Source organism: Dryobates pubescens, chromosome 17 (assembly GCF_014839835.1).
Source record: "Dryobates pubescens isolate bDryPub1 chromosome 17, bDryPub1.pri, whole genome shotgun sequence".
In the NCBI taxonomy this organism is placed as follows: Eukaryota; Metazoa; Chordata; class Aves; order Piciformes; family Picidae; genus Dryobates; species Dryobates pubescens.
In genome coordinates, this window is record NC_071628.1 from 19,243,638 (window position 1) to 19,266,874 (window position 23,237).

General features: G+C 38.5%; 1 protein-coding gene across 1 annotated transcript in view; it reads right to left on the reverse strand.

Moving 5' to 3' along the window:
- Positions 1 to 846: 846 nt before the first annotated feature.
- HERC1 (HECT and RLD domain containing E3 ubiquitin protein ligase family member 1) overlaps positions 847 to 23,237 on the reverse strand; it is a 93,434-nt gene continuing 71,043 nt past the window's right edge. Inside the window, exons 53-78 of the mRNA XM_054168981.1 lie at positions 20,989 to 21,116; positions 19,613 to 19,813; positions 18,648 to 18,778; positions 17,406 to 17,605; positions 16,807 to 16,921; positions 16,157 to 16,303; positions 15,593 to 15,694; positions 14,469 to 14,642; positions 13,870 to 14,163; positions 13,139 to 13,204; positions 12,897 to 13,022; positions 12,137 to 12,275; positions 11,499 to 11,680; positions 10,606 to 10,761; positions 10,048 to 10,170; positions 9,376 to 9,478; positions 8,656 to 8,825; positions 7,969 to 8,107; positions 7,540 to 7,709; positions 7,032 to 7,201; positions 6,693 to 6,858; positions 4,760 to 4,836; positions 4,125 to 4,377; positions 3,735 to 3,887; positions 2,459 to 2,764; positions 847 to 1,518 (exon numbers count right to left, since the gene is read on the reverse strand). Of these exons, the coding sequence (XP_054024956.1) occupies positions 1,333 to 1,518; positions 2,459 to 2,764; positions 3,735 to 3,887; positions 4,125 to 4,377; positions 4,760 to 4,836; positions 6,693 to 6,858; positions 7,032 to 7,201; positions 7,540 to 7,709; positions 7,969 to 8,107; positions 8,656 to 8,825; positions 9,376 to 9,478; positions 10,048 to 10,170; positions 10,606 to 10,761; positions 11,499 to 11,680; positions 12,137 to 12,275; positions 12,897 to 13,022; positions 13,139 to 13,204; positions 13,870 to 14,163; positions 14,469 to 14,642; positions 15,593 to 15,694; positions 16,157 to 16,303; positions 16,807 to 16,921; positions 17,406 to 17,605; positions 18,648 to 18,778; positions 19,613 to 19,813; positions 20,989 to 21,116 (4,177 nt within the window). The 3' untranslated portion in view covers positions 847 to 1,332. The remainder of the gene's footprint in view (positions 1,519 to 2,458; positions 2,765 to 3,734; positions 3,888 to 4,124; positions 4,378 to 4,759; positions 4,837 to 6,692; positions 6,859 to 7,031; positions 7,202 to 7,539; positions 7,710 to 7,968; positions 8,108 to 8,655; positions 8,826 to 9,375; positions 9,479 to 10,047; positions 10,171 to 10,605; positions 10,762 to 11,498; positions 11,681 to 12,136; positions 12,276 to 12,896; positions 13,023 to 13,138; positions 13,205 to 13,869; positions 14,164 to 14,468; positions 14,643 to 15,592; positions 15,695 to 16,156; positions 16,304 to 16,806; positions 16,922 to 17,405; positions 17,606 to 18,647; positions 18,779 to 19,612; positions 19,814 to 20,988; positions 21,117 to 23,237) is intronic.

Genomic DNA, 23,237 nt, shown 5'->3' on the forward strand with positions numbered 1-23,237 from the left:
CCCCACAGCATCCTTACCAAGCTCAGTGAGACTGAGGGGCAGGAGATCAGGGCAGAGCAGCGACTCACCTGGCGACAGACTCTACCCTTTTCCTCACCTCAGCCCAGGGAAATCCTGCTCCTCAACAACAAGCAGCAGTTGTAGTTTGACACAAACCATGTTTTTGACAGAGCTGCTGGGGAATTATCCATTCCTTAATGTTTCCCTGAGACACAGAACAAAAACCTCTTTGTGCAGTACATGACTGTCCTAACCAAAGATGAACACACTACAGTGTAAGCCACACCCTGGTGATCATAACACAACCACACCTGCCAGGAGAGGAGACCAAAGGTGACATTTACTGACACCAAAGGCAAAAACTCAGAATACATGTAACAAACCATAACCTCCACTGCTAGCCTGTCACTTTCATTTCCATCCTTTTGTACTGATCAGGAATCAAGTGCATCAATCTGTACATTTAAAAAGGATTTTTTTTTTTTGACAGATTTAAAGGTTTCTGAGTCAAGATGGCAGGATGCTCTTATTGTCAACCAGTACTGCTCAGGAGAAAAATGATTAGATGAAAGTCAATAAGGAACCAAGTACAATGTTAACTTCAAGTACAAGGAATAGTAGTATACCTGAAATAAACAGTACCTCAAGGACATTAAGAACGCAGAGTGCAGTACTACATATCACATTCGTTGAAGATAAACATTAAGATGCTTCAAATATGCATTAAGATGCTTCAAATATGTCATATCCTGGCTGAACACAGCAATACTATAATTTCCTGAGACAAAATATAAAAGTATGAAGACTGAGTAACTCAGGCACAGTTCACAAATGCATACAAGCAACTGAGTCTTGAATTTACTTTATTTTTCTCTGCATAAGGAACCCTGCACAGGCAATTCAAATTAAGACAAAATAAATATGTGAATATTCATGTAAAACTGTCCTTGCTAATGAACAATTATACACAATGTACAACTCTTAATGTTCACTGGGAGGGCTTACAAATGTACTATTTCCAACAAAAATGCACCAAAATGTCTCCATGCAAACTTATCAAAAGTGACCCAAAAAGGAGAAAAAAACCCTAAATGATCATACCTGTTTTTGTTTTCATTTTCCTTTTATCCCCCCCCCTTAACAATCACAGAAAAATAAAAACATCTAATTTTTTTTTTGTTACATTTAGAGTAACTAAAGTGTGGCCACTGCCTATTAACATCTGGTTTTACTCTCCTAAAACATCTATAGTTACTGTAAAATTATGTCAACAATGAATTGGACTTAGGGCACTATTTGTAGTAAAAGGAAGATGATTTTGTTCACAGAATGTTAATAATCCGTGTCTGAGCCCTCTGCATTGTCCACATTCCGTGAGAGCATATAATTGTCCATGTCTATAGACCTGCAATTATTGATTGCATAGCGCAAACGCTCTGCCATAATTAGTTGACTGGAGTAAGGTGGGAGCCTCAGTTGAAAGAAACAAGTCTGTGAGGTAGGCAAGCTGTCGTAAGGCTGTGGAAATGGATAAAAGGTGGACACCATTAAGCTGTGAACGAAGCAAAAAATGCAACACATCCATATTTCATTGCTCCCTTCCTTCCTTGCCTCAATCAGTCAGCATTTTCACATTCTATCTCCAAATTCCTTTTAAGAAGCAAGACTAGCCTCTCTTGTTCCATCCATACGTGTGAGCAAAACAATAGGGTATCACCAGCTCTGTAAATAAACCAACCCATCTCATGAAATTCAATTATTTGTAACATACTACTATTCAGCAGCCCACTGGAAGATACCAAGCAACATTTAAATTACACATCATAGTGTGCCTTAACATGAGGGGCACCTAACTAAAGATGATAGTCGAACCACTGTTAACTTAGATTTTGCCAAGTTTTTGACTCAGGTATTTCAGAGAACATGCCTTCACTGCACAAAACCCAGAAGTAATGACAAATGAAGGCAATCCTCTATATAATCTACCTTATGAGCTATCAATATATACTTTATGATCTAACATAGTTTAAAGTCCTGTCCCACACAAATCATTCTATGATACCATAAGCTCACTGCAGTGGTTTTAAGACACTGGAATTCACCAATGATCATATGCTGCCACTTACACAGATTTAAAGCTTTAAAACTAAAAACAGGAGTGAAAACAATCAAATGACAAAAGGGATTGGAACAGAAAATTACTGTGGACAAGTTATAATAAAGTTTGATTCTCATGCAAGAACTTGTCTTGATCTCCAAACACAGAACTATCATAAAGGCACCAAATTAATTAAATTAATAGAGTGTATATACTTCTACACAATTAAAATGCCTGGGTTTAATAACTCAGAGCACATCCCATCCCACTTTCTCTGTGAATTTGTAATTATGGAAATGTGTTTCCTTTTGCCAAAGGACTAGACAGGAATAAATACAGAAGAGAAAACAAGAGCCTTACCCTATCAACCTTCATTATTTGGAATCGCTGAGAGATATCAGCTGTGTTGGCTGGCAATCGAGATCTTCCTGACACAAACCTCATGAAAAGGACCCTCTCCTCATTTGAAAATTCTTCAAGGGTATGCCAGAACCACTGCACTAGCTGATGCTGCTCATCAACTTCTCTGTATCGCACAACTTTCTTCAGAACTTCAACTGATATTTCTGGCATTCCACAGACCATTTGCTCCAACTGCTTGGCAGTCAGAAGAGACAACAAAGGAACTGGAACGATCCAAGACATTCCTTCTCTTACAGCGGCCACCTATCGCCCAAAAAAGAATAGACATTGGAAGAGCAGTTTTCTTGCCTTTGCCACTTACTGTACCACCCAAATACAAAAGCAGCATGTCAGCTGAGAAATGGGGTAAAAAGAGAATTATAAAACATCTAGCAAATACAACCTCCCACATATGCATCCCCTGTAAAGGCTGTATGCTTTCTCAAAATCCTGGAGAGTATTACAGCTATTTAAAATTGTAATTGCACATTACAGAACATGTTCTGATACAAAAGAGAACTTTAAGAAGACAAGCTTGCAGCACAAATGATGCTGGCTAAACCAAAAAAAGAGTTTTAAGCACCATACACTTGAGCTGGAATGGAGTCACACTTGTAAGAAGTCCATGCTTGTTCTGGAAGGATTTACTAGGTGAGAGAAATCTACTAGGATTTACTACCCCTGATGCAAAAGTTACTTTTCTAATGCTGATATCATCATGCATGCATTTATATCTTGAGAAAAAGGAATTTTCCTAGCATCTAATTAGCATCCTGCTTTCACAAGCTTTACTATGCAAATAGATAATTTAACACTTCTCAAAACAGATCATGAAATATTCATAGCTTCTGTGCTACAGCAGAGAAGAGTTTTAAATTAAACAAATGTTTGTCAGAAATAATTGATTTATCTGCTCTCTGTGTTGCTGTGATGTCTAACTACAGTGGACAGTGTGCACAGGTTATTGTCTCCAATGGGACTCCCACTTGCAGCAGGACTGCTATAATGAAAGACAAGTTCTGACGACTTTTGTCAACTGAGTAATTATTAAGAACATTAGGACAAGTTTAAAACAAAACCCCAGAACACTGCGAGTTAAAAAAAGCCACAGGCACTCCAGCGAGATGCAGAAAGCCAAGCTGCTGTTACTCCCTACTACACTGTAGTGGAAAACTGCACACATCACAGCCACTGTTGGCATTAGCAAGGCAGACAGGGTCACAGAGATTCTTACCTGACGGTCCATTTCATGGAGTCTGTACTCAATTGCCCGCTCCACATATTCTTTCCTGTTTGAAAAGGTAAGTGGGATACTGTTCCCTCCAGGGATTATGGGAACCATTTTACCATCAGCACTTTGGCCAACAAAAGAATCTAAAGGAATCATCTGTCAAGCAAAACAGGAAAAGTACGTTTAGTAGTAAGCCACTTGAGTGATCTAAGTGTAATATTTTATTATAGTTGTAGGTGACTAATAGTAAGATCATAAATTGCTTCCAAATGCATGAGTGTGTCTTATGCCAATAATAGAGATATTGAATTATATGAATACTGAAATTGAAGTCAACATGACAGAGTAACTGCCTTCAGAATAAACCCAAAAGCTTCTACTTTCATATCTTACCTCATGGAAATTTTCTTCAGTAATCCCACTGTCTTCAATGTGAAGAATGCTGTTGAGGGTCTGCACATAGAGCAGATCTACCTCCTCCAAATCCTCCAAGATGAGTGGGATACAACAAAGTTGCTTCCAGACCATTGGAGCCAAATGAAGATCTAATGGCTTTTTTGTACGAATAGCTACACCCATGAGAATGCCCAAGAACTTAAACTGCATCAGATGTTCATCTAAACATGCTGAAGGGTTAAAGAGAAACCTGAAAGAACAAAGAATCGATGGAAATATTGTACTATCGTTTCTATGCTACTTCACTAAAAGACAAAGCGTTTCTAAGTAGAGCACAATAACTGGCAACATGATTAACAGCAAAGAATGCCCAAATTAGAAGATCACTATCTTTAACTGCTAAAATAAAGAAGGCCAAGACAGAACTAATCCTGCAGTTACTCTGAATTCTGCATTAGCAGTCTACCAAGTCCACACTAAAACCATGCCCTCTCCTCCACAACAAACTAATGCTACCTGAAGGAAAAAATATACTAGAGAGAATCATGAAGTCTCATTACTTGGTATAAAATGGTTAATAAAAAGATTTTAAATTTTCACCCACTAACATCTGCAGTAAAAGTACAACTTACCTATCCCTATTGTAGCCTACTTCAGCTGTAGCATTTGGGGAAGGAATAAGCAAGTCTACTATTCCAGTTTCCAGTTCCTTAAAAATCAACAACAAAAAAGCCTTCTTAGACACAGGGATAACAAACCTATTACAGAAATATTCTGACATTACAAGTCTTTAGGAAAGAACCCAAGTCCCCAACCCTCAAGTCCCTACATGAATCAATCCTCCTCTAGTCTTAGAGGTGTCAGAAATTCCATTAATAAATGAAGTTCTTCAGTTTCTTCCATCCTGTATCCTAATTCTAACTTCAGTGCCAGCTCCAGCACTATCCATAGCTGTAAGCCCTGTCCCAGACTAAGCAGATATGCTATATCCTCACTAATCCTCATTCTTTGGGTTTTGAGGCTCCCAGAATAATAGAACTTCTCCAGTCAGCATTTGCTTTGAATCCTTCTCCTGGCTACCATCACAGTTGTGTCATATAGCTGAGACATGTCTTTAAAACTATAGGCAGCACGTATTAGCACTGACCATCTTTAATCATAGTTCTGGTAGTCTGAAGTCTTCAGTTTCCAGAGGATTCTGAAAAGCACTTTCTGCTACTGATGTCTTTTCCAGCACTGAATCTGAAAGGTGACAAGTATCTTTGGCTATGTGAGAAACACCTTCCTGAGGTGTTTCTGCATCGCATGCATGGAATGCATTGGAATCTGTTCAACATCATCATCAGCGACACTGATGAGGGGACAGAGTGTCTGCTCAGCAAGTGTGCTGATGATACCAAACTGGGAGGCTTAGTGGATGTGCCTGAAGGCTGTGTGGACATTCAGCAAGACTTGGACAGACTGGAAAGCTGGGCAGAGAGGAACCTAATGAGGTTCAACAAAGATAAGTGCAGAGTCCTGCATCTAGGAAGGAATAATAAACTGCACCAGTACAGGTTAGGAGGCAATCTACTAGAGAGCAGCCCTATAGAGAAGGACCTGGGAGTCCTGGTGGATAACAAATTATGCATGGGACAGCAATATGCCCTTGTGGAGGGCCAACGGTATTCTGGGGTGCATTAAGAAGACTGTGGCCAGCAGACTGAAGGAGGTCCTCCTCCCCCTCTACTCTGCCCTGGTGAGACCTCACCTGGAATACTGTGTCTAGTTTTGGGCTCCCCAGTTCAAGAGGGACAGGGATCTACTCAAAAGAGTCCAACAGAAGACTATGGGGATGATTAAGCTACTGGAGCACGTGCCCTATGTGGAGAGGCTGAGTGACCTGGGGCTTTTTAGACAGGAGAGGACTGAGAGGGAAATTAATAAATGTTTATAAATATCTGAGGACTGAGTATCAAAAGGGAAGGGACAGGCTCTTCTCAGTTGCACTCTGTGATAGGACAAGGGGCAATGGATATAAACTACAGGAAAGGAGGTTCCACCTCAACATTGAGGAGGAACTTCTTCATTGTGAGGGTCACAGAGCACTGGAACAGGCTCCCCAGAGAGTTTGTGGAGTCTCCTTCTCTGGAGACTTTCAAGACCCATCTGGATGCATTCCTGTGTGACCTGTGCTAGATTTTATAGTCCTGCTCTGGCAGGGGGTTTGGACTTGATGACCTCTGGAGGTCCCTTCCAACTCCAACATCCTGTTATCCTGTGAACTTTTCTTATAGAATATATAGGCCAGACAGAATACGAACTGCAAAATGCTCCCAGGATGTCTAGGAGCTGTCTCAGAATTTTGAGGGGTCTGCTGTAGTATCACTTATAGCATGGCCTTATGGTATCCCTTTGCCACAACCCAGGAAGATTTCTTTATCCTCAAAGACATCCCTGAACAGGCAGCTCTAGTGTGGCTGCTCAGGACCGAAGAATGAGTATCTGCTTTGCTGAAAAAAGGAAATTTGAAAAATACTAAAAGCCACCAGAGAGAACAAGACCTCCACCCAGGTCTTTTCATACCTGACACATTTCTGTAATAGTGTCATCAAACACTCCACCTGCATCATCAGCTCCTTCTCCAACCAGTTTCACTTTCCAAGCACGGGAAGGCAGGCGAAGGTCTGATGCATTCAGCTTTACTACTTGTCTTGCTATCTGTACAAAAATGGGCTTGCATTTCCGACCTCTTTCAAAAAAACAAGAGAGACAGCCATACAGTGTGACGTATAAACACGCGATGCTACTGCAGTCACTTGATTTACAAAGGTGTACAGAGAGATCACAGCACAACAAAAATTATGGAAAATGTGTTAGTACTGGTTTGAGGTCTAATGCAAGGCCTGTGGAAACAAGACTAACCTGGTTGATATCCTCTTCACAGTAATCTGTGGCCCATAGTTCTTCCCTTGAACCATGGTTTTTCCTATTGAGCGTACCATGGGGAGTGTGTATACTCGTGGTGCTAGCAAGGGCCTTAGCTGTCCTTGAACTATTCCCCATGTTCCAGCATTGTAATGAGATGTACTGTTCTGCAATAAAGCATGAGGAGAAATAAACATTAATAAAGAACATAAACTCAATTTTTCACAGAATAGAAGTCTTCACTAGCACAGTAATCACTAGCACTTCAGTGTTTCACTTCTTGGTTTTAGCTTTGAGGCTAGTAAGATTTTGGAACCTGAAGCACTGACATGGCAATGTTAGAATAAGTGAAAACAAATAACAGTACTTTGAAAAAGTCTGGTTTAATTGAGGCTTATGCATTTTTTTTTTTACTACAAGATCCTGTGGAACTAGAATACAGTGGTCCTGGTCAGAAACTGTCTAGTGACACAGCTGAGCTGTTTTTTCCCACATGGAATTTTACCTGGTTATTGGGACTGAGGTTCAGTAATCTCCATGAAGAGTACATGAGGTCAGAAAAATGGTACAGCAGTCTGAGCCTTGCCCTTACTGTATGAATGCTCACTTCTTTCAGTGCCCCATACTGTGGTGGAATGGCATCAGGTAAACCAAGCTGTAAAGGCACTGAAACACCTACCCCAGAAAAAGGGAAAAAAAAAAAGCATTATTTCATTAAGGGAACTGTACTGCTTTCAGCTGGGAGGGAGCAGATTTTCTTTGCAGTAGCTTGTACAGTGCTTAGTTGCCTACTGGAGTTAAATCATGACAGCAACAAAATGAGGAGACTTAATTTGAAAAACTGCAAGGATATAAAACAAAAAATTTGCACTCATCCCCCAGGAAACACAAAGTCTACAAAACAGTAGCCATACAATCAATCTCAGTTCTTCACCTGGAGCTCTCGGTGGAACAGGTGGAGCTGTCCAGGCAGCACTGTGGCATCGTCCTGCCGAAATCTGTCGAACGTTCTTTCCTTGCAGTACTGTTATTAGGGTTGGCTCTCTCACATGGTTGGTATGGCCCAGTCCAAGCTGACAATTTATAGCAGATGTAAAAGGCACAAAGAAGAATCAACAACTGTGATGATACTTCTATAATTCTCCAAGTAAAAATTCAGAGCAAGTGGTAAGAAATGGTACTTATCTACAGGATATACTGGGATGAAAAGTATGTATCATATATATCTTATTGTGCTAGCATTTGCCTTTTCTGTTTAATAGAATACTGCATCCATGCTCTATAGGGGCAGCAGATCTAGTTGTCGCAGAGACCTTAAAACAGCTAGAGCTTGTTTGCAAGCAGACTGAGGAACTAATCTATGCTGCTAAGTCCTCTATGTTGCACAGACTCTCACATGCCTACACAAAAGAGCTTATGTGTCTCTTCCATGCCATTAAAACACCATTGTTGATCTAGAACATAAATTCTTACAATTGTGTTTATGAAAACGCAATTTGTGTAAAAAGAAAAATGTACTGAAGCTGCTCTGACTTGTTACTCAGTGTCCTATCTTATTTGGATTTTGTATTATGAGAGTGTATATTTTTTAACCACATCTGTAACAGGGAGCAGTACATACCTGCCCTTCAGAGTTGCTACCCCAAGCATACACATCCCCAGTAGATGACAATGCTAGTGTATGCTCTGCTCCCACAGCTATGTCTTCAATGAAGATTCCTGACAGTACTGGAACTTGCTGGGGTCTGTTATGATTTCGAGCACGACCTTCTGGCAAACCTATCAAGCGATCTAAAATTGAAAGCACATGTATATGCATGTAAAGAAGATTACAAAAGTTAATTTTACTTGCAGACAGTATTCAGGGAAGGACAAAAAACACTTCTACCTACTTATTAAAATAAGGACTTCTGTATTTAAATGTGTGGTTTTATAATACATGAGAAGTTTAAACACGTTTAATTCAGTGCACTTGGAAATTCTTCTGTCCAGGCTTTCAAACAACTAGTGTACATATATGATTTACTAGAGAAAGTAAATTTTTAAGGAACCTGATATTTTCAGACATGTGAAATCCAATGAAGTTTTTAAAAAAAAAGCACTCCTCAAAAAGTAAACTGAAAGGCTATACTGAAATCAAACTAGAGAGAGCTTCAAATCTGGATTTTAAATGTATGTTAAAATTGCATAGTTGAAGTTCCGCAATGCAGATTAAGGCAGCACAAATATAAAAGGTACCATTAGGTCAGTTTTATAATGAACGTATCTTAACATTCTTCCTTTTAACTTGCAGTGCACAAAAACCTATAGATGGAAGGGTTCAAATACCACATTGTCCTACCTTGTCCAAAAGTATACACGTGACCATCTTTCGTCAGTGCAACAGAGAACTGTGTTCCACAGGCAACTTTTTTAATTCCAATTCCACAAAGAATATCCACTTTCTAAGGGGTAAGCAAAAGGAAAAAGAGCTATGGTACTACGAGGACATAAACTGTAAACAACTATGAATCTTACCTGTAACTCTGGCTTCCAAAAAGAAATGCTATAGTTCCCTCTGTGCAATGCACAAAAATGTGGGATTACTCTCATTAATGCTCATAAATTAACACAGGAAATTGAGACACAGTGTTGTCTCTGTTCTTAATGGAATTAACACCTTATTCATGTACAATGGTTGAAAACACCTTGTTTTTTTCCACTGGGGAGGGTAAGAGAGAAAGCAGATGAATATGTAAATAACCACCTCCCCAAATTCCAAAATAAGAAAGCTCTCGTCCTTAAGCCAATACTTCAGTTTTTGCTACTTGTATTGATGTTGAGGTAAGTCAACTATTATTTACACGAAAAGTCTCAGAGTCAGCAAAAGATATCATCAGAATTATTTATGCCAGATTGTTTTAGAGCAGTAGATGGAATTAATAATTTAACTTCGGAGCACTCTTTTATGTTGTTAAACATATTACACAGTGTTCAAAGTCATACAAAGAATAATGTCTCTACAAATTCTAACCTGTGGTGATGATTTGGCAGTGGAATTTCCCAAACCAAGTTTACCATAATCTCCATCTCCAAAAGCCCAAACCATGGATCCATCTGTTGACACAGCTACAGTATGATTGAGTCCACAGGCCACCTGGTTGAGAGAAGTATATTACTACAACAGCTTTGGCTAACTCACTGTTAACTCAAACATCCAAACTACCTTTAAGAAAAGAAACATCCTGTTTTTAAAAAAAATAAAAATCAGTAAGCTTTTAAAACCATTACAACTTCCACTGCTTATCAGTGTTTTAAAGACATTTACAATCATGGTGGTAACTCTTTAGGTGTTTACTTCCTCTCAGCTCCTAGACACACAGGACAGTATTTTGCTACGCGTGCTCATTGTTTAACAGTTTTGCAGATCAAGAGAGTCAGAGAAGCAGTTAAAAAAAAAATAGTAATTTACATAGTGAAATTCTGCCATCACAATCAAACTAAAAGCCAAGGTTAAAATAACCCAGAGCACTTAAAACGTTCAAAACATCAACTTTAAACAGGTATGTTGATAATTTTAGATAAACCATGCCTGTCCAATCTGGTAACCTTCCAGCGCTGTCACTCTTTCTGGAAGTTTCTTATTGGAAGTATTTCCAAGTCCTAAGCGACCATAATCACCATTTCCAAATGTAAAAAGTTTGCCATCTGCTGTCACCACAGCTGAGTGTTTGAAGCCACAGGACATCTGGAAGGAACATCATTTTTACATACATTTTAAATTTGTAAGGAAAACTGTATTCGCTATTAGACATAAATGTGTAATACTTATTCCTCCCCTAGACTATAATCATTTTATGAAGAGATAAAACATAGATATTTTAGTATTAATGACTTCAACAACCCATCTCTTCTTCCTCTCAACAGTAACACTGAGCAGGACAAAAGGTGGAAAAAGGCTTTCAGGTGTTTATTTTTACCAGCTACTATTTTCTGTAAGCAGATTGCTTTTCTTATAGGAATACTTTATATATAATTTAGGAAAAAAAATCTCCAGTCAAAGCCAAGTAAGGCTTTTTACATTGTTACAATGCACACTTTACAGTCAGTCTTGGTGTCTTGTTTTGTAGGTCAAAGATAAGGACCAAAGGAAGCCTCTAAATCATTTCTGTATTTTGATAGTCTCCTGATCATCTCTTTCTTCCATGCCCTAATTTTTAGTCTTCTCCAGTCAATTAACGTAGATATCAACAACATTAACATCCCTCAACTGGAAATCATCAGCTTGATTCATAACACTCTGAGAAGTCAAAAGTTGCCTGTTTTCATTCAGTGTATGAATTCAGACTGTCAAGATTGACAATGACCCTGGAATGTTCCTAGCACTATGCCTGCAGTTTGTAGACCAAAAAACCCTCCCAAAAACCGCCAAACAAAACACACACACAACACACCCAAACCAACAACAAAAAAGTATTTCAGAACCTGCACCACTTCTTCTCCTTGCAGAGCCTCTATTTGTCTAGGCCTGCGCTGCCTGTCGCTGTTCCCATGTCCCAGTTTGCCATAATCTCCATCTCCCCAGCTAAAGACTTCCCCACTTTCTGTTAAAGCCATGGAATGTCCATCAGATCCACAAGAGGTCACCAGCTGTGTTACAACAAAGCCTGTTATAGAAAAATAAGAAAGCAAAGTTTAGAATAAATCATAATAAACTCTTAACACACATTTATCCAAGTGCCCCCAGTAGTAGCCAGTTAAGTCTGGGGAAAAGAACAAACCATAACAGTTTTCCTCTACGGCAATTTCTTTCTATTTTGAACAAAACTTCTCTCTTCTCATGTAAAACCTATGCTTCTGTTTGCCATTAGTTTTGAAATGAAATGTTCCTATCTTGAACAAACACTTCTCCCTGAAGCACTATGAAAATTAAGGAATTTTAACGTATTTCAACTTAAATCATAAGGAAAAATTAACATCTATAGTGTATCTGTTCCATTTTTTAAAGACTACAATACTGTAATGCATAAATCTGCAAAACCATCATGCACAAAAATAATATTAATGCCCAAATGCTTATTGGTGCTCCACCAATTGCCTCACTTCTAATCCAACAATTCTACCTTGCAGTGCTGAAATGACTGTTAACACATGAAGATCATCAGAGTTTCCTTGTCCCAGTCGCCCATAGCTCCCCTCTCCACAAGCCAAAACGGTGCCATTAGCTTGAATGACAAAAGTGCAGTTCTGACCACAAACAACCTGGTTTAGAAAGACATAAAGGACGTTACAGATTGTGTTGGATGCAGCAACATTTTAATACCTGTACTACAATCTACAATCTCCTTTTCAGGTTTTTGCTTTGTAATTATATCAAGACAACTGACTCTTTTGTCACACTGCAAAACCTTTGTGACAACCCCATTACCAGAAGACTTCACTCACTTCATGCTTGATGGAAGTTTTTTTATTCCATCACAATACAGTAAAAATCATGTCATTGAAATCTGCTGCTAGTTTTGACAAACTTTATTCCAGTGGGAGAAATCCCAGTGTACTCCCACCTGAGATTCAGTTTTGACATTTCCAGCCTGAATGTCAACAGCATTTCAGAGAACAAAACTGGCACATGTACTGTGTCAAAGCTGTGAGGTATTTTCAATTCATGCTCATATCAAATAATTTTGGCTTGATAGATTTCAGTGGCTTTTTTGATTTGAACTTGTCAAATAATGAAAAGAATTGCTCTTTAGTGAAAGCACATATTTTGGGGGTACTTAACTGTCATTTCCAATAACCAATTCAGAAGATATTGAGAGATTTTGACAAACTGTATAAATGATACATGGTAAATCATTAAATCATGACTTTTTAAGTGATCACCTGCTGAGCCTGGGAGAACGAAGGTGCTGCTACTGGTATCATGACATTTCTACCAGCTTCTGCTAACTGCCCATGTCTTCCTGCTCCCCACAGATACACATCGCATTTGCCTCCCAAGTGCCAATCCTATGGAATAGTATGAAAGAACACTTTAGAACAAGAGCACTTTCAATAGCTTACAAGGCTTAAAAAGAATTTTAAAGCCCACAAACCACAAAACCCAAACCATCAATTTTACTAACCTCTGGCCTTGATGTTGCCCAAGACATTATCTGTTCATCCATACCATTGATCCACTTACTGTTATCCTACACAACAAAAGCTACAGTTAGCACATTCACTTCAAGAGATGCAGGCTGTTTTTATTATACAATATTTAATTTTTGTAATAGAATACACATTTTCCTTTCTAAAAACAATACTGCCATTAGACCTACCCTGGTATAGCAGTCAGAGAGAATATGTGCAGACTCCAATACTTTATTTTAGTCCATAGGTGTTTACTTCTAACTAGCAATGACAGTTGCAATCCAAACCAAAATAGGAAAAACAAAATTCATGATGGAGTCATCTTTTCCTATTTACTGATGCTTAAGGCTTTTTCTAAGTTTTAATTGCAAACACTGGCTTAAATACTACAAGCTTGCTGATAAGAAATCTTTAATTCAAAATTTCTAGCAATATAACTTCGTGTAAAAATGTGCCAAATTTTTACTCTAGATAGCATTGTAAAGCTCTAAATTTCTTGCTTCTATCATTAAAAAAAAGTACTGCTGCAGTTTTGGGTTGTTCCAGGTTTCTGTGCTCGTAACACACAGAGAACAACCTTTATAGTATATTCTAACCAGTTAATTAAAAAATAAACCTATGGTTATTGTTGGTGCTTATGTTACTGAATCTAAATCTTTACAGCATGACACCATATGCTCAATAATCACATGCTTTGCTGCTGAGACAATGCAGCACATTTTACCATTAAGAGAGTGAGCTCATCTTCTGGAACTGGCTCCAGGTCTGGAACAGTAAAGGATTCTGGGAATTGCGCTCCCTTGGCCAGGGCTTCAGCAGCTTTTATGGTAGTAGAGAAACACTCTAGCCAGGCCCATTCTGTGGGATTCCAGGCTGAAGGATCAGGGAGGCAGCTCTGGTGATGAGGTGGTACAGGAGGATTGCACAAGAGCTGATCTAGGTGAAGGCCCACAGCAAGTGATGCTAAGCACTGCATGTAAGGACTATGAACAAGCTGGTCTCCACAAACCACATGCGGCTAAAGATGAGGAGGATGGGGAAGAGAAATTGAACAAGCAAAGTTAGAAATATGTATCTATCAATTCAGAAACAGGAATCCCTCAAAGCTTGTGGAAGAACACTTTCCTTCATGCTTAATCAAAGGGTTTTGAATATTTTGAACATTCACAAATTAGGAGACCACTAGCTTTGAGAGTACTGAAATTTGCAAACAAGATGTAGGAAAGTCTCCTGGGTTCTCTGTGGTGAAAGACTGAAACCAACAGAGATTTCAGCAGCAAGCTCATGTCAGACATTTTTATTGTTTGCAGTATCTCTTCTTACCTTCTCATAAGCATACTGTTCCTGAAGCATGATTGGCAAACGTTCCAAGAAAGCTCGCATGCAGGGAGCCATATTTAATCCCAGAACTCCTTGTTGTTTCAGTGCAGTCCTACATGTTGCAAGGATGTGATTGGAAGATATCCACTCTGATGTACAGTTCACTACCAACACATCCTGTTTAATAGCAGTCACAAGACACATCACAAATTGAAAGATCAGAAAGCACAGTTATTCAGCTTCATTGATTTATCATCAATCATTTTAGTTTCCATAAGGGCCAGAAAACACAAAGTCTTTGTCTCTGTTGGTGAATAATCTGCTGACAAATAACTATGAAGTAGCCATCTCTCTTTGTCACTTCCTCACATGCCCATGGCAACACTGAGTATCACACTAAGAAGGAAAACAAACAAGTAACAAGTAGAATTCATTTGAGTGAATGCTGTAACCTTGGTTTGGGATTTAGTTTAGGTCTAACCTTAGTTTAGGATTTGCCTAGCAATATGACCTTCAATATTTAGTTTGAATTCAGAGAAGACATCCAAAAAAATCCAAAAATAGTTAGAACCACACACAGCATGATTAACAGAAATCATGACTTGTGCCATATTTATCTTCATTCACAAAAAGTACCATCTTTTAGAATAATCAACTGGTATGAAACTTGTGTTCAGATGCCAGCAGTTCCTGACACAGCCAACACTGAGATAAATTCTTCTGCTCCGTAAAAATTTGATGTTGAGGCTGCTTTAGATTAAGTCAGACCACTTGAAGCATCTTATTTGCTAGGGGAAATGAAATGTTTCTTGGCATTTTCTGCCTATTTTTGTTCCTTTATAGCTGCTGCCATTAAAAAGAGAATCTGATGTAGTTGGTGTGCAGGATCCTTTATAACCACTGTGTCAGAAAGATTCCGCCTTGCTCCCACTGAATTAAACATGAGATACTGTTAAAAAACCTCCACTATTTCTAGGGTTAGGTGATGGCTGAAAGTCAAAAAGTTAAATAAATACTTCTATCTGCATATTTGGAAAAACAGAAAAAAATGAAAGACGGATAAAAAAAAAACCAGATAAAGTTTTACTTCAATAAAACAAGGGCATTAATTTAAAACACAGTGTCACCTTTGATCTGTTAGAGCAAGCAGCTACTCCAACTTCAGGTATCCATACTGCAGTCTGAATAGCTCCAGAGCCTATCACAACACTCTGCAATACTGAGCCATCCTAAGGGAAGAAGTAGTTTGAGTCAGTGTGCATACACAGCTACTTTTCTCTTTAAATGCATATAATCACATCTCTAAGGGATGATATTCTCCCATGCTGTTTAGTAACTATTTTTTACAAAAATAAGTGTTTATACTGAAAGTGTTTATACTAAATCTGGCATTTTTATCATGTTACGGAGATAACTAAGGATTTAAAAGTGTATAATAATCAACATTATCTGACTGCTGGACTAGTTATCAAAGTTAAACTATAAAGAGAGTGGCTGCAAAGCTAACATGACCAAGCCTACAGAATAAATCAAAAGTAGAACCATAAAATCTAAAATAATTCCATGTTCAATTTCAATTTCATTATAAATAATTTTAGACCATTATTTTAGACCATGCTAGTCTTATGCTTTGAGTCTTTTTGATACTCATACTAAAAGAAAGAACTAAGCTATGACAAAGATGGTCTTACCCTCAAAGACCAAATATTCATGAGCCCACCAAGTCCACCAGATACTAATGCCAGTCCGTCAGGGCTGAATGCAACAGTGCGAACAGGAGTAATATGTCCTCTCAGCTGAAATACACACTTGACTTCCACTGCTTTTCTGTATCCGTCCTGCAAATTGTTTGATAGTTATGCAACACTGAACTACTCACAGAAAATAAAGCAGTGTAACAGATGCAGTAGTCTGCAATAAATGTGACCTCTTGTAGAGATGGGGTCACTTCCACAAGAGACCAGCACTATGATAGTATTTTATAAATATCTTTGTCACATTATCAGCTTTCCTCTGCTTACAAAACAATGTCAGCCTTACAAAATATACTACAGTTTATGTAAGTGAAATTCATCTTGACTTAATTTTACCAAGCAAAAATGTTAAACTCATTACATTTTAGTAAAAATTTGTTGCCTTTTATAAAATTAAAACATACCAAAATATGACCTTCAGTCAAAATGAATTTAAACCTGTGATTTTTCACTTCTTGTTCTGAAAATGCCTACACATTTACAAATAGAATATAAACTTTTATAGTAAATGATCTCTCACATTCTTTTTTCCCCTATTTCAGAACAATCAAAGAGAATTCCTTAATTACCAAATTCATTCCTTTTACCTTAGCACTTGTTTCTTGGTCCCACCATCTTTCTGAACAAGTTGAACTGGACTGCAGTGTAATTACTATGTCCTGGGGAACAGTCCAGACACACACCAAACCATTGTGGCATCCTCTAAAGATGTCAGGATAAATCAGAAAAACAAAGTAAAGGTATAAAGTGATAAAAATATCAGTAGTCTAGTATTAACTTAAAACATCCATAGTCTTCACCCATTCCTATAAAACTGTATTGTATCAATTAATCTGAAGTCGAAATGCCTGCTCCAGATGGATGTAAGCCTTTTTTTAACCCTATTCCTCCCCACGTAGCTTTTCCATTTTTACTAGTAACATATTCTCAGAAAAAATACTTGAACGAGGCAAAAAATTTTCAAGCAGGGTCACTACAAACAGGTCTCATGGCACAGAGAAAACAGCTGCCCACATGACAAGGCCACTCTACCTGAACTTAGAAGACTCATGCATTTCATGGCAAGTGGCTCACTGAATAGATGTTATTGAAAAACAATAAAAAATTCTCTCTGCTCTGGACACTAAAGACTGGTAGAAAAGACATGCAAAAGAGCTACACAAACAACAAACCCCCACAAACATACGTCGCCAGTAAAAGCTGCAGCTTGAGTCCTTTTCCTGGAAGGGCACACCAGGCAATGCCATTCACCAGAGATGGATGGGACAGCGAATGCAAACGTCTCCAACATCCTCCCATATATCCCCAGAGTTTCACTGTTTCTTCTTTGGCACATGTCAGGAGAATCTTACCAGTTGGATCCCACTTCATAGTAACAATCATGTCCTATTGGATTTTGAATAATTAGAAGTCAGTATGAAGTAATACAGTAAGAACAGAGGAAAACAGAATTCTCAGAGCTAATGTAGTGTTTAATTTTTAGTAACAAAGAACATTTTATTTACAAATAAATCCTTAGAGACATAGTGAGTTGCAATTGTGAAATCTTAACAATACTTTTCAGAACTATCAAATAAAGCCAAAATCCTAGCTTCCTCAAGGAAACTGAAGGAAAAGCACAGAAAAAAAATAATCTCTTTTCATTGCACACTTTTCTTCATTACTTTCCACAATTTTTCTTCTCCCCTCCCCCTCAAAAGAGACAATTTTTCCTTCTTTTTTTTTGTTTTGTTACAGAATTGTAGCATGAATTACCTTAATGGTTAATAAACAATGGGACAGATGTAGCTTTGAGTCTAACTGAGGCAGGAGAGGAGAACAGCCAATAGCATAGCCTTACTGTCACAGCATGCCCAGTTCTATGACTGCCATGCTTCACATACCCAGACCAGCTCATGGAAGTGCTCAAGATGCATACTTGAGGAATTCTCCTCTTAAACTAACAAATCATTTATGGACTATTAATGACTTCCTATTACATACTAGCCAAATAAAGGTTCTAAAGCTTTGCAGCTGCCTATTTAGAAAAACATCTTTTGCTTTGCACAGGAACTTAAGGTTTAAAAAACCGTGTGACGTAACCAAAATTGGAATTAGTTATGAGCACTTTTAGCAATCAGATTAGCTAGCTTTTAAAATTCAGACACACATAGCTACATCTTTAACAAACTTCTGTCACTGCATGTACGTACACTTCACCAACTCTGATGGCAAAAAGGACTTGAAAATTTATTTTGCCTTCTCATTTTTCAAATTTGGTAGACTGTTCCTTTAAAATATGTTGTCTTTAATCAGTGTATCAGAAATAGCTAGGTATTCTTAAATAACAGGCACTTGATTTCATAAAGAGCTATCAAATAGACAGAAGAGCTTAAGCAGATCTTTACCGACAAAACATACTCATTGGTTCTAAAAAGACTAAATGTACCTTATGAGCATCAACTAGAATGATTCCTCCTTTTTCAAGTGGTTCCTTTGTTCCTATTAGCAATTTTCCATCTGAATAGCCAACAGCAAATGGTCTGTCTTCACTGAACCAGGCAAGGCACGTGACAGACACTAAGTAAAGGGACAACACAAAAATCTGTTAAACTTAACTGAACTTCACCCCTGACAAACTGCAGTGCAACTGTTTAAAACATGCAGTACATAACAACTTTCCACCCCATGCCCCAAAGGTTTTTTGACGTACTTTTGATCTGAACGTTTACTTAATTTGTATGGCAAACACAAAACTGTGTCAGTGCAATGACAGCTGTTGAGATTATTTTGTAATTTTTTCAGTCATCTTCTTTTTATTAAAATAGCTGAATTTCTATTCTAGACACGGTGAGAGGAACTATGTTATGGAAAAGAAAAAAGTAGACTGGATGCTACACATTTATCTGAGATAGGAATACTTCTAAGAAAAGCACTGAAAACAACTTGAGCCTTTCTTAGCACATAGGTATTGCCTCACCTTGATTCTGTCAAAAAAACCAAACAACAAAACTGCACATTTCTTGGAGCAGCTATATGCAAAACCACACAGTGCTACTAGAGTGTGCTACTTGATATCCCCTGGCACCAGAAATACAAAGGAAAGAGGCCAGTAACTCAGTAATTTAAAGGAGACTGACTACACACTATCCATAGACATAGCAGACACTCCATTTTATACAGTGGAAAGGAATGTCAGGATTTCTCTAGATTGCTACAAACTGCTTGCCTCCACTCTAAGGGGAATCAGGGTGCAGATGGAGGTCCCACAACCTTGCCTTTCCTTTTCCCATGAATACAAGTGTATGATGCTTACAACTAAGGTATCACAAGTCATATCCCAAGAACAGTAATAACAAAATGAGATTCTGTATTTGCTTAAACTCTTATTTAAATACCAGTATAGTCACCTACCATCTTTTCTATAGCAGTGTTCCAATTCTAGACGGTGCATGGTTGAAATATCTACAACTTCAATAAGACCAAGAGATCCATCCATACGACCAATTAATAACAATTCTGGAGCATCTCCTGTCCATGATGCAGCTGGCCCTTCTTCTGGCCAAGCTAGAGCAGATACCCAGTGAGGCTGAAGATCTAATAATCCTTTTCCTCCTAGAAGCCCAGAAAGTCTTTTAAAACTACTTCATCTCCATAAAGAAAATAAAACAACAAAAATACTTTTCATGGGAAAGTATAAAGAGATCCTATTCAAAGGACATACTACAAAGCCATGTAAGTTCCAAGATTACAAAGCAGTTGTACATGGATCTATGCAAACATAAAATCTAGCTAACAGATCTCAATTATCTTTCAGCTCATATAATTTTGTTAAGAAAGGTGTTAAGGAAGGAAGTGAAATTTTTCAGTACTCATTAAGTTTATACATTTCCTGTGGACTGTCTTATTAATGCAGGCAGTGAACTGGTGATTTTCATAAGCACAAGTCAGGAGAATGAAGTTTCAGAGAACACAAATGACAAAGTGATTAACAGTGTTCTTCTCAAAGGGGTTCTAAAGATAATGTGCTGGATTAGTCAACTGCAGAACAGTAGAAGATTCCACTTAAGGATGACTGCAGACTGAACGGTGGAATTGGTAAGAGCCTTTGCTGGATCAGATTCAGTCCCCTCTGTCACAATGCAATGGTGCAAGTTTATCTAATTAATTTTATAGCATTTGCCCCCAACTTGCTATTCCTCCTTATAAAAGATGAGATCACAATCTTTTGAGCATTAGAAGCTTTCTTAAAGTTATTCATGGCCAATTTATTTACATTTCTTCTTGTGTCAACACCTTCCATTTGCTTACATAGCTGTTTTTTCTCCCTCAGCTTTTCCATTAGCTCTTTTACTCAAAAAAATAAATCAAGCTCATTCATTCTGCGTTCAGTAGAAGACATTCCAGCTAGCTGATCACTTCTGCAATTCTTCCCTCTGTATCAGTTTTGCCTTTCTCCCTGTTGCACGTAGGAAGGTAACTTTTGCCAACGATACAAAATCTGTGTTTACAGATAAAAAGCTGCAAAGGGTGATCAAGCCTCACACAAACACTTCTGATCCAACAAGGACTCATACGCTGCTTAGTTTTCTGCTGAATGAATGGTAAATCGTACGTCCATTTGTAGTTAGTACCTCTAACTAAAGTGGCTTACAAGACATTCTGGAAGATAGTAGGAATTTCAACTAGAGAGCATACACAAATACTTGGGTAAACAAAGATTCAGTAACTTAACATTTTCCTTCAAAATATGTTGTACCATAAAGTGTTCAAACTAGTTAAGAACATACCATTGACTTGCCATATGTTCACCATCTTTTCTGTAGCTCCAGCCAGGTACTTGCCACTGATGCTCCAACAGACAAGAGACAAACTGAGGTCACTGGGTGACCCTAGACCTTCTTCAGAATCACCTTCTCTATAATAGAATAAAATATTTTTACAAGGGTATTTCCTTTAAACAGAAAGGAACGCAAAGAATTTATAAAGTAAGAGTTAAAATGCAGAGTCCTCCTTTCTCTATTCTACTTTAAACCATTTCAAATTATAGAATGAGTTATTATTTCCACAGTAAAAAATGTGAAGTTAGGTTTCAATCAGAATATAAATATAATTATGTTTAACTTTACTTATTTGTATCTCAAACTGAGCATCTCTGGTGAGTGCAAAACTTCCTGGGAAGTTGTGAAATGAAACAGAACAGCTTGGACAAAAGGAATGAATGAGGTACGTCTTGCTCTCAGTTCCAGTTTAAACTCTTCCTCCTGTTACAACATTGAACACTGTTCTAATATCCTATTTTAATGTTTGCCTTGGCTAACTGTAACAGGACCACTGCTAAGTCCAAGTGCCAGGTGCTGCACTTTGGGCACAACAATCCAACGCAGTGCTACAGGCTGGGGTCAGAGTGGCTGGAGAGCAGCCAGGCAGAAAGGGACCTGGGGGTACTGATTGACAGTAGCTGAACATGAGCCAGCAGTGTGCCCAGGTGGCCAAGAAGGCCAATGGCATCCTGACCTGCATCAGAAATAGTGTGGCCAGCAGGAACAGGGAAGTCATTCTGCCCCTGTACTCAGCCCTGGTTAGGCCACACCTTGAGTACTGTGTCCAGTTCTGGGACTCTCAATTTAAGAAGGACATTGAGACACTTGAATGTGTCCAGAGAAGGGTAACAAGGCTGGTGAGAGGCCTTGAGCACAAGCCCTGTGAAGAGAGGCTGAGGGAGCTGGGATTGTTTAGCCTGGAGAAGAGGAGGCTCGGGGAGACCTTATTGATGTCTCCAACCACCTGAAGAGAGGTTGCAGCCAGGTGGGGGTTGGTCTCTTCTCCCAGGCAACCAGCACCAGAACAAGGGGACACAGTCTCAAGCTGCACCAGGGGAAGTTTAGGCTCGAGGTGAGGAGAAAGTTCTCCACGGAGAGAGTTATTTGCCATTGGAATGGGCTGCCCAGGGAGGTGGTGGAGTCACTGTCTCTGGAGGTGTTCAAGAGGGGCTTGGATGTGGCACTTGAAACCGTGGTTTAGTTAGTCATGAGGTGTTGGCTGATAGATTGGACTTGATGATCTCTGAGGTCTTTTCCAACCTTATTGATTCTATGATTGTCCTTAAGGTACAGTCTTTACTGATTTCATTTAGGGTAAAGAAGGCTGTGTCATCACCAGGATGCTTGTAGGCAAAATGACCCCATACAGAGGAAAACTACCTTTGATGTGATCATGATCAAAGCAGGAATTTGTGAATAAAGCAGGTAATGGCATGTTGTAACTATCATTAACAGTAACTTCCTAACATAGCACATGCAAACATACTAACATTAGAAGTTAATCCAATAGGTAGTAATACTGCATAAGGTAGTAGTAAACTACTAGCATTTAAATAATATTTCTCCAAACTTAGGGAAACGAAACATTCTCATTGTCAAAAAGACAGGATAATGCCTTTTCATCTGCTCATGTCTAAGGACTAAACCCAATAATTCTACCTTTAACAAAAAACTGGCACTTACCCACTGAAAAAAAAAAAAAGAAAACAATTAGAACTGTCTTGCAGTTGTACTTGAAATCATTGCTGAGACTCTTAGCAATGAAGCCCATTAAAGTACTGAATTCTGAATCTACTGTACAGGGAGAACACTTGTGTCACATGAATAAAAGATGATCTCTGTTAAAGTAGGATGCTGTTCTCCTGACTATCTTCTGAAGTTAAGTTACATCATTGCACTTATTTCTTTTAGGGAAGCATCTAACAGCAGCAAGCAAAGAACTAAAATGAACATGAAGCAACCTTCTAGTTCTTTATTGTTTCTTCATTCTCCTGAGTCCAACTCATTTAATATTTCCTTGTCCTTCCTTTTTTTTGGATGCATCCAATTGGCACAATTGGCACAATAGTACTTCCCAGGCACTCTCATGAAATAATTACGCTCAGTTCCTGAATGCCCAAAGTCACAAATACTTTCCTAACACTAGACTCAAATGACCATGCTCATAATGAGCATGTGACTAGGTTTGAACTGTCCACTGGAACCCACTTAAAGGA